At 36.3% G+C, this 16,183-nt stretch overlaps 3 protein-coding genes across 3 annotated transcripts; 1 reads left to right on the top strand and 2 right to left on the bottom strand.

Annotated features, from left to right (window-relative positions):
• Positions 1-2,187: 2,187 nt before the first annotated feature.
• LOC110375628 (adenosine deaminase 2) lies at positions 2,188-3,938 on the bottom strand. Its single transcript, XM_049843088.2, has one exon. It carries the CDS (start codon positions 3,803-3,805, stop codon positions 2,264-2,266), a length of 1,542 nt encoding a protein of 513 aa, XP_049699045.2. The 5' UTR covers positions 3,806-3,938; the 3' UTR covers positions 2,188-2,263.
• Positions 3,939-8,164: 4,226 nt separating this feature from the next.
• Positions 8,165-9,886, top strand: LOC110375621 (adenosine deaminase 2-A). Its single transcript, XM_021333804.3, has one exon. The coding sequence runs from the start codon at positions 8,217-8,219 to the stop codon at positions 9,717-9,719; it is 1,503 nt and encodes a 500-aa protein (XP_021189479.3). The 5' UTR covers positions 8,165-8,216; the 3' UTR covers positions 9,720-9,886.
• A 4,360-nt stretch (positions 9,887-14,246) lies between these two features.
• Positions 14,247-16,064, bottom strand: Bet3 (Blocked early in transport 3). Its single transcript, XM_049843131.2, has 4 exons — positions 15,915-16,064; positions 15,630-15,835; positions 15,026-15,224; positions 14,247-14,425 (listed from the first exon to the last, which is right to left on the bottom strand). The coding sequence occupies exons 1-4, from the start codon at positions 15,951-15,953 to the stop codon at positions 14,339-14,341; spliced, it is 531 nt and encodes a 176-aa protein (XP_049699088.1). The 5' UTR covers positions 15,954-16,064; the 3' UTR covers positions 14,247-14,338.
• Positions 16,065-16,183: the final 119 nt, after the last annotated feature.

The raw sequence follows: 16,183 nt of genomic DNA, 5'->3' as shown, positions 1-16,183 counted from the left end.
TAACCATTTGTCTCCTTGCGCCTTACATGGTACAGATCATAACAAGAAGTCTTGTTTGTCCGAATGCAGCTAAATACTATTAACTTCACAAAAGTAAAAAATGTTTCATAATGGGGACATTGATTAGGTTTGTAAAAAAACTTGAAAACTGAGAGAAACTGAGCACTAACCTGAAATTTCTTAAAGTTATGAAGGAAAGGATTTGTAATATTATTTTAATTTCTCCAAAGATTTTTCTCTCGATATCCGATAATCACTAAATTGATAAACTACCACCTAACTGCCACTATGATAATCTCAAAAATTGATGTTCCTCCAGAAATTCAAAAATTCCAAGTTACGCCACTCGTGCGCATCGGTGTTCTAATTAAGCTGTGTTCACACATTCTGTCACGGGCCGTTTGTGTTCATAATCGTTAGCAGTTCACACTAATTGGTGTCAACAGTGCACACTAAGATTTATGTCACGACATTATTTAGACCACACAGGTTCTGTTTGTTTGTTTGTGTAGTGGAAAGTTAGGTGAAAATGTTGTAGTTAATCCACACTTATAAAGTTGAAGAGTTTCTTTGACTGCGCTAATCTTGGAAACTACTGGACCGATTTGAAAAACTTGTGAAAAACTGCTTGGTAAGCCAACTGATATGAGCTCGGAACATATTGGATCCGTATACGAAGAAGTTAACTAACCAGTCTTATCAAGGGATATCAGGTTGCCCTGGTAACTGGGTTGAGAAGTTCAGATAGGGCAGTCGGTCTTTGTAAAACACTGGCGTTCAGCTGCATTGCCGATTAGACTGGAAGCCGATCCCAACATAGTTGGAAAAAGGCATATGATGATGATGATGATGTCAGTAAAGATAAGATATTTATAGTTGGGAAAATACTGGGCAGTCGATAATTATGTCAGAATGGATAGTTAATGCCTTCTAAGGGCTCGGGTGTTAACTTTTATCTTATTACCATGTAGAATATTTGTTATCTTTATTGTGTAAAATAAATCGATAAAGAGATTACACATTGATATACTGTTACCAAGTAATCAATTAATTACGATATTCTTAGTAGAGTATTTAACTTTTAAGTTCCTAATACCTCCTCCATTTTTTATATTTTTTTGATTGCCATCTGGCCCCTCTTATCGTCACTGAAAGATTTATACCGTATATTATCTATGTTTTAACGGAAGGTGTAGAAATTGTTTTTAATTATATTGCTAACTTGGACATCGCAGACTTTTGGTCGGTCAATAGTTTGATCAGGCTCTTGATAAGTATGGATATTTATTGGACTGCGCACATAACAACGGTCAGGTATTTAGTCGGTATCAGTCCGACTGAAACCTTTGATTGGTGGAATCAAGATTTCCGACCCTTAACGTCAGCTTTAACTCTAACCAGATATTGAATTACAATGTTTTAAAGGACCACCCTATATATTATAACTAGGACATATATGTATACTCATGGTACCATACATATTTCCGTCCCAAAAAAACATTTTCTTAACTTGCTCCTTCCGGCCTCTCACGTTCCGTTTTCTCAGGTGATGTTTCACCCACTTATGTCCACGTCCTGAGGCACTTACTTCACGCAGGTAGATAAAAGCAGCCCCAGCTTTATAAGTACCTATTAATAGATGATTCGATACGATTTGATAGTTTTGCTAGGTATATATTTAATGTTCGTTAATTCTTATGAATCGGAAATGATATATAAATCTAAAATTAGCTAGGTATAGGTAGTGAGATAATAATAAAACACGTAATCTGAGCATGCTGACTTGTGGAATGTGGTCGCTCTAGGTCTTGTTGACAGACTAAATTGTTAGCAAGCTTGTACGGTAGATAGACTGCACATCAGTGGCAACTGTCATGTACCTTAACTCAATAGTAATAAGTACGATTTTCCTATAAAACTGTTACCACTGACCTGAAGTTGACTGTACTATAGACCTAAGTAATCAGAAATAACTCTGTCTGTCCGTTTGAATTTAAAAAAGTTGGCACATAAGTAGATACTTACTCCATATTTTGAGTTAATCCACAATCCACAATGATTTGATAATATAAAGGGTATTACTTGATAATAAAAATCTTAACACTCAATAAAAAAAACAATTGAGGCACAAGATACAAAAGCTGATGACGTCGGAAAAAGTTAACACAAGGAAATAAAACACAAATCTAAAAGTGAATATTTAATGCTAAAAAAATACAACATGATCAACATACCTAGAAATACATAAATAATAAGATTCTAACTAAGACAGAAACGTTCGATCGTTGAGATTCTTACCGTGCCAGTGATCTTTCACTATCGAATGTATAAACTTCGTCCAACGGATATCAAACTCATGCACCAACTTATCTTTTTCAGGGTACGAACTGTAAAACAGGGAATTTAGTGCTAGCTGTTTCAGTAATCTAAGATCCGCGTGACGACTAGCCACGCCAACAAATGTGACATAAAAATCATGAGTCAAAGGCTCTGCTTCCCAAACGCCAGGATCATCACTAGATAAAACTACAGGCATGTTCAAACTCAGGAAAGCAGCCAAAGGATGGTTTCTGACATCTTCAACTAATTTCAGCACAGAATTTGACACCACGTTGATCTCCAAAGCTATTTCGCGTTTCTTCACCTCTTCCATTAACAAGGGATGTTTTATCAAAGCAAATGCGTGCCCTATTCTTTTAGCTCCCAAAGCTATGGCGTCGAACAAATTCTCATCCGAAGTGGTGCCATACCAGTTAGTTTCTCCAGCGTGAAGATATAAGTCTATGTCATCAGAAAGGCGTGACAGCTCAGGTATAAACTCTTTTAATGGTACTCCTAAATCTTCTTGCCCAACTAAATCAAAACCGACCAAAAAATCTGGCATTAAAACTTTAATTTCCATAGCTGTTTTTATGTATTCCTGCAAAGTTCTTTTATTTACCAGTTTCAGTGGAGCATATATCAATTTAGCACCGAAGAAATCAGGATAGTCATTCATAAACTTTTCTGTTACACGTTTGTAACTTTCAGCCGTAGCAACAGGGTCGTAAGTATTCCCTTCTAAATCATACAAGGATGGTAAAACACTTCTAATTTCAAGGTACATTATATTATCTTCTCTCAAGGCCAGCAATGTATCGTAATAATATTTTTCCCATACAGGTTTATACGTCAACAGTGGACCAGAGCTAATGAAGTATCGCTGGAATTTCTGCCATACCGTATTTACATCAGTGTAAACTTCATTTGGTTTATCAATTACCAAAGTAAAGTGTGTTCTTAAGTCTGTGTCAAATTTTGCTAAACTACGAGAACCTTTTCTTGCATCTTTCATAAGTTTCCACTTAGAGCTACAAGTACTTGTTGGTGTTCTTTTACTAAACTGAAACTGTATATCATTGTTGCCTTTAACAAAACATACCCACAGATTATCCCAGTAAGTCAATTCCACCATATAATCTGGACTCAGAATACCTGTGTCGTGAGCATGAAGTATTGCACCTTTCGGCATATCCTTTAGCACTTTGTACAACTTCTTTTTCTTCACTAAATCCTTGTACTCGAAAAAATGCTTCGATAGGTTAAAATTGTTTGGATGTAAAAACCCATTCTCGATTTCATTCATTTTAAGGTCCATTATGATTTCATTGGCTTTTAATTCACTGTCACTGAGTTCTATGGAGCTACCCAACATCATCGATAGTTCTTTTTCCATAAGATATTGTCTTTCTTTGAGCACTTTTTCTACATTTTGGGCATCACTTAATACAACACTGGAAAGTATAAATATTGGTAGTATCCACATTATGACGGTTTGCGATCAAACACCGGACTAGACTATCTAGCAAGATTGGTATGGCAAAACTGATACCTCCGTAGATAAAATTTATTTGTAGGTGAGATATGACGTAACAATTCAATGAGTGCCACTGGTGTTACTTACATAGCTTGGCCGTGCTTGTGTCGGCAGTATTTTGTTCTGTTGCTCTGCTTGGCATTTCTGAGCCCTACTGCCCCAAGTCAGCAAAATCTACAACAATGTTCAGTAGTTATTGCAAGGTTTACGTCATCTTAGTACGTAAATTGTACGTGTAATTTATAAAACTAATTTGTATTGTGATTGGCGATTGGACACACGACCGTATCAGCGGCTAGAACATCGATTTAAGTAGAATTCTGTCATAGTTGACAAACAGATCTTTATTATATTTTTTCGTATAGATTTTTGGTGGTCAGTAGAGAGAGTTTTAGTTCGATCAAGTTCACTTATAGTTGTTTATTATGTCAAGAACTAATGACACGCTTGGTTGGTTACGATCGTAATTTTAAATTTTACCGTTTACAATAAGGTTCCTACAAATAAAGTTCATTGACCTAAATCAAATAACTTTTCCGCTATAATATTGGTGGGTTTACCAGAATGGACAAAGTGAGGAATGAGTATATCAGAGGAAGTCTGAAAGTAGCGCCAGTGACCGAAAAAATGAGAGGTAAGCGTTTGTCGTAGTATGGGCATGTGATGAGACGGTGTGAAACGCATGCTACGAAGAGTGTGCTAAGTATGAATGTGGAAGGATGGAGAGGCAGAGGTAGACCGAGGAAAAGATGGATTGATTGCTTGAAAGAGGACATGAAGCAGAAGGGAGTGGATGTAAGTATGACGTCTGACAGAGAGGAATGGAAGAAAAAGACATGTTGCGCCGACCCCAAATGACTTGGGAACAGGGCAGGAAGATGATGATTGGTTGGCGACAACCAAACCATAACCAGCCGAGAAATTGACGCCCATTGGTCAAATCGGCAATTTGACAACTGAACATGGTTCTGTTATGGTTACTAGTTAAAGGGTGCAACTCACCGTAAGTATTTCAAACAGTCCTAATTACAAAAGTTTCCTCGGGACACAGGTAAAATAGGACTTCATAAATTATGTAAGTACGTATGTTTTGTAATAAATGATTGACAAACAGCAAAACAGCTACTTACTTTATATTTTAGTAGTAGTAAATTACAACTATCATGCTTTAAACAAATCGATCTACCTGTATTAGCACTGTATCCAATCCCATTATTATTTACAACCACTAATCACAAGAAACGTGCAGGTTAAACTAAAAATTTTGTTCGAATACCCTCTCTTAAGATTCTTCTTTGGAATCTTTATTCAACTACCTACGTTTATTTAATCGCAGAATTATTAAATAGGTTGTCGACAGTGTTTTGTTTGAAATGAAGCTTCACAAATTTTTGCAGTTTTTTTTGCAGAATCTGCTTTCAGCTGGTGTGTCATTCATTTCCCGAGGGAACTACTTACTTCACGCATTTAGGAAAAAATTGCTTAGAGGTACCTATTGATACAAGCTGTAGGTACATATTACTTATATGCATATAGGTAATACCGTCAAGTTTCAAGTGATTTTTAACCCAGTTGCCAATAAACGAGGTTCACGATATAAATGTTATATTTTGCATGAAAGAATGGCAAACATACATCCCTACATTTTTACAAACTATCGCGTTTATAGACAATGTACCTAAGTCGATGTCATAATGTCGTCAATCCGTCTTTTTAGCAATGAAAAATGAGAAAATCTATACATATAATAAAATGATAGGAAAGTCAAAACTGTACATTGAATATTTTTTTAAAAGAATACTTGGGGGGTGATCCATAATCGATTCTGAACCCAAATATGTAGTTTTTAGAATTTTTGTCTGTATGTCTGTTTATCTGTTTGTCTGTATGTTTGTCCCGGATAAACTCAAAAAGTACTGCATGGATTTAAATAAAATTTTGCATGACTATTACTTGGGGGCCGGTTCAACACATAGGCTATATATTATCACGCTATCACCTACGGGGGTTGAGCAATGAATGATTAAATAAACGAAATTGGAAATTCTATATTGCTCACGCAGACGAAGTCGCGGGCAACAGCTAGTATAAAAATAAAATGAAATAAAAGGCACCACACACAGACATATTTTACAATCAAATATTATTTAGGAAACAAAGTATTTGTCACACTTATCTAAATACTATCTCTTTGTGGAAATCAACTACAATACGAAATAACCGATAACAATAATAAGAGTATTATTCGCGTATTAATAACTAATTGATAAATAGGTACGACATTTAGGTTCTTTGCATTCATTTTACTCGGCTGATGGCTAATCCATGATTCACGCTTTTTGATAAACTGTGAACGAATGAATAAATAATTGACACAGTAATACACTTTAATAGACGGAATTTAAGAATACAAAACCAATAGGTGGTTGTGCCAAATAGGTCAGTAATTTGGGCATAGGTATACAGGCACTTATGAACGTCAAAAATTATAAATAGATTTGAATCTAGTTGCCCATTCCAAAAGTAATTCCTATGGACAAGAACAGGCAAGAAACTCCATAGTTACGCTTTTTAAAACATAATAGGATTTCAACTAGGCACTATCAGTACGTTTCGTCACAACCTAAGTTTTCATTTCGTGTGAAAACCACTGTCTAACTATGACAGTTCATGAAATACAGCTTGATCTGACTGACGCAAAATGCAATCTTAGTATGAGGGTCCATTTGGTTACGGAACTCTTAGGTAAAGGAGATTGAGCTTTTAAGAGGTTTTTCATACATAAGAGGTGCCAACATTAGGTACCTAAACAAAAAAATATATGATGTCGAGATAAATAAAATAAACTCAGATAAATAAAAGCATTTAATAAACTTAAAGCAAGCTAACTTCACAGAAACAAAAGCCAGCCGTAGACATCACCACGGAGTAAGGAACTATAGTGGAGATGTCATAAAGAAGGTAGGTCAGGTGCCTTCTTGTAGGTCAAGTCACGCACGGTAGGCGTGGTCAGTTACTAGAACTAATGAGATGTTCGGATTCCTTGTCAATTCAAGATTGGCCGTGATTGATTGGTGATTTTATTTGGCTTTTAATGGACAGGTTACTCTTCACCCGCAAACTCTCACATTTTGGAACTCAACTTTCTAAGGAGATTTTGCGTTATGACAACTCCGCTAGTAATTTCGTTCTCCATGTCCCCACTCCACAATTTCGGAAACATTCCACACGCCTTAAAAACTAAAAGAGCAAACTCTTTTGACGAACTTTCTCACAAAACCGTCAGGCAATTACTTATTCAAAATACGCGAGACGATAATAAATACTAAAGAAAAAAAAAAAAGTCTTAAAAACCGGTGTATATTACAAACATCGGTTTTGCAAAGGGTTCGGTTTCAAAGTGGGGGGAAAATGCAAAAGCCGCCATTTCTGTTCTGATTTCCGAGCAAAGGGTTGCAGGGATTAAGTGGCACTTTAGAGAACCGCCCTGCCGTTGAAAAAAAACATGGCTGCCATGACAGGCACACATGTAAGACAGGGTGTCACCTATCCCTTTAATCTTCTAAATTGCGGTGCCTCGTTAGATGTTTGAAAAGTGATTTTGGAATTAAAGTGATGTCTTAGTGGCTTTGTGTGCATTTAAAGGTACGTTGAAACAAGTTCTGTACTCATAAGAACTTGCTTTTTAAACTGAAAACATGTAGGTACCTACCTAATTATTGAGTTTAATTGAGAGAGAAGTTTCGTTTAAAATCCTAGTGTCATCTTTTCAAGACCCTTCAAAGGTAAGTATGTACTGTTTTTGGTTATATTTACCTATGTATATTCGTATGCTACATAGGTAGGTATTATGTTACTTTACGTACGTTTCACAATTTTACAACGCATTACGTAAAGGTAGGCAGGTGGTAAAACATTTTGCACACGACTATTAAATTGATACTGTTAGGTATTGTATTGTATTTTTATCACGCCAAATTTTCTAAAATAGCAGAGATGTCCTTGATATAGGTATCATCTATCCCATTGTTTTAATCACATCGAATGGCAAAAAACAAACTGATCCAATTTCAAGCGCAGTCATTGACAATGACAGACATTGTAATCTTATATTTATTTGGCCTTGAGTTACAACAATAGGTACCTATAGCTATCCAATAATGCATTCCAGAGATCATCTATCAATACACTATTCATTTCAATAACTGACTCTCACGTACAATACAAACATAAATTGATATCAATTATGACGATATTGTTCGCGACTGAGCACAGCTGGTTTATCGTAATTCGTATGTCATGTCACAGGTCGACGCCCCAAGCCACAAGTCAGTACCGAGTTGACACTGAACCACAACGAATGTGTAACAAAATGCGCTCCATTATAATAGTAGCAACACTATTTGTTTACGCAACATGTGACGATAACTATAACGAGAAAAGGAAACAGTTAATAGATCTCGAATTAAAACTATCTCTCGGTGGAAACACGACGCTAAGTGACAAAGAAAATGCAGTGAATTATTGCTTGATGAACCATAAGTTTGACGAAATTAACTATGGGTTCGATCACCCCGATCGCTTTAACCTGTCGCATCACTTCTTCACATTCAAGAACCAGATTCAGAATTCCAAAGTTTATAAGATCATCAAGAATATGCCGAAAGGAGCAATTCTGCATGTGCATGATATGGCAATCATCGGTCCGGATTACTTTGTGAACCTCACTTATATGGACAATCTGTACGTATGTCTAGACAAACCAATGCGGTTCTGGTTTTCCAATAAGACTCCCAACATGACTTGCGATGTCGCGTGGCAGCTGATGAGTTCAGTAAGACGTGCTGCAGCCAACGTAACAGAATTCGATGCACAACTAAGAAAGCAGTTCACGTTGGTGTGTGACAACCCTGACGTAGTCTACCCCACTATCAAAGAGAGTTGGACAAGATTCATGCAGTATTTTGGCTCTGTGTATCCACTGTTGGCCTATCGACCGAACTGGGAGAGGTACTTCTACGATGCCCTGAAATTCTTCCGAGATGACAAGGTTATGTATGTAGAAGTAAGAAGTATATTGCCTGATTTGTACGAATTGGATGGTACCGTGTATGACAAGACAGTTACAGCAAAAGCGTACAGAAAAGTAATAAAAAAGTTCGTCCGAGACTACCCAGATTTTATCGGAGCTAAACTTATTTTTGCACCATCGAGAAAAGTAGATCGAAGTGTTTTGGATACTTATATACAATTGGCACGAAAATTAAAGCGGGAAATGCCTGACTTTTTAGCTGGGTTCGACTTAGTTGGTCCGGAAGATGCGGGGAATCCATTGATAGAATTTGTGCCGCAACTACTTCAAGCACAAGACCTGAACTTTTTCTTCCACGCTGGGGAAACAAACTGGTATGGAACACTGACTGACGAAAACCTCATAGACGCTGTATTATTAGGAGCTAAAAGAATAGGCCATGGGTACGCGCTAGCGAAACACCCAGTGCTGATTCGTGAAGTACTTCAAAAGGACATTGGTATAGAAGTAAACGTGCTTTCAAATGCTATTCTATCCTTAGTTAAGGATGTCCGCAATCATCCTTTGAATATTTTCCTCAGTATGAATTTGCCAGTTGTTTTATCCAGTGATGACCCAGGGGCGTGGGAGGCTGATCCTCTATCTGATGATTTTTACGTCGCTTTTGTTGGTGTAGCCAGCAGGCTTGCTGATCTGAGGATGTTGAAGACTTTAGCACTGAATTCTTTGAAGTACAGTGCCTTGGACCCTGTGAACAAGGCTCGGGCAATCAGTGTGTTTCATACACAGTGGAATAGTTTTATAGATAATTTTGATTGTAAATCGTATTAATAATTTATCAAGTATTATATTTTTTTCATAATAAACTGATTTTAATTTAAAAGCCGCTGTAAATATCTTCTCATGTTCTGCTGCGAGGACGTTTGCATTGTTCTTGAAAACTTTAATGTGTTGTGAAACATTCCTACAGTAATAAAATTGAAGTACAGGAAAATTAATAGTTTTATGGTCAGTATGGTCTTCACGATTATTTTATTTTTGATAGAATTTTTCCTCGTAACCGACTTAATTGAAAGGAAATCAATGAAACTAGGTAGTACAAAGAACAAATAGGTTGTTATTGTTTTCAAATACCTATGTATTTTATTATTATAGTCTGTATGCTTTGTACTTAAGTATTCATATTATAATGACGCATTACCTACATCTAACGTAATTCTTTCCACAAAGGTATGAGTTCCTCCCCCTCGCTCAAACATCCATAAAGCTACTTACTTTTTACTTTCAAGAATTTCATATTTAAAAGTAAAATCTAAGCATAGATGCAAGCCACTTTCATCTGGAGATGCACTTTACTTTTTCTCCGAGTATAAATTAACGTTCTACAACTGAAATTCGATGGAATATGGACTTTATTATGTAAGTGATAGAGGTGATTGTGTATTGAAAGGATAGTAAGATGTATTTGTTGTGGTTTTTGCAACAAACTTGGAGTGACACCCTCCAAAGGAGGGCACTCACTCCTAACGAACTCATTGTCTGTTTCAACTAGCTCTTCGTGCATTCTGATAGCCTGGTACATAGATAAATAGATATGTAACTACTAGTTTAGTGGTATGTAGCTTTGCGGTTTTTTTACCTAAGTATTTTTTTTATTCTATTTATTTATAAAATAATACCAGCAGACCCGTAGTAGGAGTTAGAATATAGTTTTTTTTTGTTGAACCCGCTTGTCATGTTCCGCCGATTGTTACAATTCCGTCTGCTGTTGTAAACCCACAGTTTTATCGGTCCCAATCCTGGATAAATAAAGGATCTTCATAGGATAAACCACTTACCTACTACAAACAAGGTAGGTACAACTGTTTCATACCTACTTGTAACAACTTTAGTTGAAGACACATAGCTAACTTTCTGCATACCTACCTATCTATTTACAACAACTAAACTAGATAGGTATACCTATGTAAAATCGTAAACTCGTTACCTATCCGATGTAGGTATCCCATCGAACATGTCAATTCATTGTGTGCAACGATAGCACTTATTGGCTATTGTTTTCCGTCAACATTCGTAATTAACGATAGTCGATACGTGCCTGAGCGTCTATCACACCGTATTGTAATGTAATGTCATCAGTTTTTAACCCCCGACGCAAAAACGACGGGGTGTTATAAGTTTGACGTGTCTGTGTGTGTGTGTGTGTGTGTGTGTGTGTGTGTATGTGGCATCGTAGCTCCCAAACGGATGATCCGATTGTAATGCGGTTTTTTTTGTTTAAAAGGTATGTCAGTCGGGAGTGTTCTTAGCTATGTTTGGTGGAAATCGGTTCAGGTCTTCAAGGTCATCAGCTCGTTTGCTAGATGTCATAGGAATGTTACACGCTCAGTTTACTTGCAAGTATATGTGGGATCTGAAATTTGAAACACTAATGTCTTTTGGAACCACTGAGCTGGTCTGCTGTTAGGGCACGAAGGTAGGAGACGTAACCCTGAACTGCCTTTTAGTAAACCCATCGAGTTTGGGCTCGTTGAATTTGTCTTGACGAGTTCTCTTCATGTTTCTGATTGACGCGAACCTAATGCTGCAAATGGGATGTGGCGGATGAAACCCTGGAATGCCGGAATGAAACGGATAAACCGATTTATATTTTGCTGAAAATCTAGAATGTCCAACGGTTAATCTTTATTGTTTCTCAATCTGTGCAATTCTCCCAGAGCCAGTTTGTCATGAGGATTTTTAAACAGCTTCCTTTGGCCGAGATCGCATATAGCGACCCCATCTTAAGATAAAATAAATTAAATAAAAGAAGGAAAAATTAAGGAGCTCCTTTAAAAAGCATGAAATAAAATTAAATTATAAATTTAAAAACCCCGACCCAAAAAGTATGCAATAATTATGACAAAGGTTAAAAACGCTAAACCCTATAAAAGCAAAATAACTTTTAACACTACGTAAACTAAATTTTGACGTGTCGGGGGACCGCTTTTTACCTTCATAAATACTTACATAAATCAAATGATACCTGCCTAATTACAACATTCGTTTTAAAAAAAACACGTATCTAAAGTAATGAATTAGAGCGGTCCCCCGACACGACAAAATTTAGTTTACGTAGTGTTAAAAGTTATTTTTGCTTTTTATAGGGTTTAGCGTTTTTAACCTTTTGTCATAATTATTGCATACTTTTTTTGGGTCGGGGGTTTTTTTAAATTTATAATTTAATTTTATTACTATGCAGTTCATATATGTACTTTCCCAAGGTAGGTAAGCACCAATCACAAGGTATGTAAAAATTTGAGATTGTTACCTATTCTTGGAAAATGTGAACATATGATTAGATAGACCTACGTATATCTTAACAATAGGTAAGTTTGATACTCTTATGTTTGAAAGTTTGCTTCGCTTTACTATCAGGAACTACTGGACTGATTTGAAAAGTTTTTCAGTAGTAGGTATAAGATACATGAAACGGGCGGAATGCGGCGTCTAATGCTCTGAAAATTGCGAGCCATCATCAACTTTGACAGAGACTGGAACTGAAAGTACTAAGCAGAGTTAGGTTTCGGTGTAACAGTCAACCAATCGGTAACAAGAGAATCCGTGATTCGAAGTCTCTCAATTGTCACTTTGTACATAAAAATACATAGCAACATGCATCACTTGAGTTTCTAGGATTGCTCGTTATCGGATGGTTATTTGATTGTCTCCTGTAACCGCCTAGATTTAAAGTTGAAAGTCGTTTGGTTTGGACCGTTCCATATTTTCAGTCAATAGGCAATGCCTGTGGATTATATGTAGGATAGCTACTTGCCTATATGGTTCTGTAATTTGATTATGCATGTTTTTGGATACCTACATAATGACAAACTAAATTTTTATTCGTCAGTCTATTTTTGGGGTTGGTCACTACGGTTCCGTTAAATCTTTACCATAACAGGATAAAATACTTATGCTTGTCCAGTAGCCCCGTTTCCCCGCGGTTTCAGACGCATCCCGGGAGAACTTAACTTACAGTACTGAAAAATAGCCTGTGATCTTTAAAATAATGCTACCTAATAAGTTTTATGATAATTTACGCATCGAGAAAGTTGCAAAACTCTCACTAAGCACTCAGGTTCAAGTCATTTTGTAAAACCAGGACAAGAAAAAAGACGTAGTTATAGAATATCAATTTTATTCAGTTTCTGTTTACTGATTACAGGTAATCATACAAAACTATATGAAACAATTGTATTTACTTACAACACTTTTGAAATTAAAGTACCTACTTATTAAAATTAAATTAAATGCAGAAAGATAACTAAACCTTTAACCTAAACACTAAACTGAAAGCAGTTTATGTCATAAAGACAATAGACTGTCCATGGTGTGAAAGTTTCAGATACGAAGGTGATTTTCTCCACAGTGTTAATTTTCTCAGGGGCCTGCAGTCATTTCCAACAACGTTGAAACCAACTTTCAGTCTTTTCTCCATATACGAGCTTAACTTTATGAATTTTCTTGCTTTTAAAACAAGAACTAAAATTGATCATAATTTATTAACCATGTACGAAATTCTTTATTCAAATGTCTCAGAATGCTGTGGTCTGCGCCGTTATACAATTTGAATCATATTTCAAAAAACATTTCTCGTTAGCACCACCTAGGCAGGTATGCAAGTTTGCATTTCACCTACACCTACAATCACAAAATCGACTACGTATTGGATACATACAGTAGGGTCAGTAGGTGACATAAAATAACAAACTGACGATGACATAAATTATAATCTGTTTCTACTTCATACTTGCAATAAGTAAAAAATAATATGTATGTTATTACATACATATTATTTTTACATATTATTTACTTAAGTTTATAAGAAAACAAAAATACAGTTGTCTATTACACTTCACGTTTTTTTTATCTAAGCACGAACGTCTGCTGCAGGATTGCTCGAAAGAGTTACCGCGGGCGGCGGCCCTATACGTAAAGGGCTCTAGAAAGAACATGGTGGGTTTTCGTCAGTAACAGTCTGACACTCCCTCATGCTGCACTCACAGCGAGAGGGGTCATTTGATGATTTCACACAAAAGTACCTTTATAATTAGGTATACCGATTTCAATGATTGATGGTGTGTGAGGTTCATTCAATTCTTAACACCAAAGTGTATTTACTTAAGAACACCAGTAAGTAAGTTTTAGTACACATTGGATATTTATTTGTTTAAGGTATTTACTCAAAAACGCAGAACTATTTCTGTGCTAAGTTTCTGTATTCAAAACAGAATTAAATAGCACGCTTATTCAACGTAAAATCCAATTATTTTACATTGAAATTCTGAAACAGGTTTTTGAAATGATGATGAGTAGGTCTTTTGGATAGATTAATATACTTATATTTTTAGGGTATCTATAAATAATAATAGAAATATATTTAAACAATAATAATTATCATTGGAATAAGTCTAGTCTTCGCCGGCGGGAACTGCGTCCTCCAGTCTTTTGATGTATTTTACGCGAAGTTCTGTTACTGGATCGCCTTTCAGCTGGTCCTGAAATTAAATAAAACATAATTATTAGTGAATTTAGGAACTCGGCATTTAATATTATTTTTATTCCGAATATTTTTTTAAGCACTTACAATTTAAATTTTTGATATCAACGCCATCTGTGTTTCTATGCTAGAACTAAATAGCCCATCTACTTTAGTTTCACTACTTACTGCTAGATGGCGCGTTTCGTTATAACGCGTAAAAGTTTAGTTTTTGCAAGATAATGTGTAGTGTGCAGTTATGCACTGTTTGCTTATTTTGTAAAGCTCAGCATAAATCTTTTTGAAAACATTCCCGTGTTCGATTGATTATTTTTATTAAGGTACACCTACATGAAAAATTACAAAGAGAAAAATACAAAATGTCGAGGTAGCTTTTGCCACCTTTGCAACAATGTTTATCATACAGAAAAGGCACAGGGGAGACTGCAAGCAATTTATAGTTTACTAGATCGATCTATGATCAAAAGCACAGCATTTAAATACATAGAATCTAGGTCAATAAACTATCTTAGCGCAATATGCCTTTACCTAACAATACTGGGATCAGATTTCAGTGTAACTGGTTACAATTGAATACACAATAAAAATTGGTTTTTACCTGCACAAACCAGCACTGTACTTCAAGCTGCACCATCTGTAGCGCCCCTCTAATGGCTCCCGGTATGAGCGCGCAGTACTTCAAGCCATTATTGGGCATCTCCACCCACTCGCTGAGAGAACACTGATCCCAGACCAGAGAGAACTCGTCACCGGAACTGCTCCAGCTTGTCACTGTTGGCTGCATGTTGAGGTATAGCCTGAAATTGGTGACAGGATTTTTGAAAAATGTGTTTTGGTTTTAAGAAGAGTGATTTTTAAATATATTTTGGATATTATGTACACACAATAGGTATATAATTTTAATTAAGGTAAAGTAAATCCAGATAAGTTGCCAAAAGATGCATTAGGTAACACCTTTTAGGAAGCTTTACATACATATGATAAATTGGAATTATTTTGGTCAGGGCTAGAGAATTCTTTGAGAGGGCTGGCTTTGGTTGGGCTGGAGAGTTACTGCAGCCCAGGTGCACACAGGCTCCAGAAGGTACCTACATGGTGAGAATTAGTAAGAGTCTGACACTCCGTGAGCAGAATTTCACATTTCACAATTTTCCACCAAACAGATTTCTTTGATTACCAGCATAATTTAAGAACCTACATACCTAAAAGCCTGCTGTATCTTATCAGCAGTTTCCCTCATTTCCAAGCACCTAGTCGACGTAGTTCTAGCCAGGAAGTCTTCAATCAGTCTCACGCCCATATTATAGCCGATTCTTTCCAGTTGCTTGTTCACATCTTCAGGATTCTCAGTCTCTTTCAGCATTTGAGACACCAGAGCGCCGTATGTGAGCGTTAGAAGCTCGGAATTCTATAAAAATATTGATGTTTCGTCCATTAACGTGTAAATATTTGCAAAATTATTAAGGTAATTGGGTATGTGAACTTACAACTTTCTTGGCGTCGAGCCGTGAAACTTGTCGAGACATTTTGTTAGTTTTTTAGTAAGTCCAATGCGGTAGCCGGTAATATTGATATTTGAAATTATCAACACGAAACTCCCCTTTGCCGACTCAACACAAATTACAAAATCACAAATCGCAGGCAAATCGTAAAATCCATAAATCTAGTGTCACTGTCAGTGTCAAATGCGTTTAATTATCAATTTCGATGATTTCGACTTGAATCATTTTATCATCGTCCCAGGCCTTGCACCAAC

Source organism: Helicoverpa armigera, chromosome 22 (assembly GCF_030705265.1).
Source record: "Helicoverpa armigera isolate CAAS_96S chromosome 22, ASM3070526v1, whole genome shotgun sequence".
NCBI classification, from domain to species: domain Eukaryota; kingdom Metazoa; phylum Arthropoda; class Insecta; order Lepidoptera; family Noctuidae; genus Helicoverpa; species Helicoverpa armigera.
The sequence above is the reverse complement of the archived record's forward strand: the minus strand, read 5'-3'. Positions and strand labels throughout refer to the sequence as shown.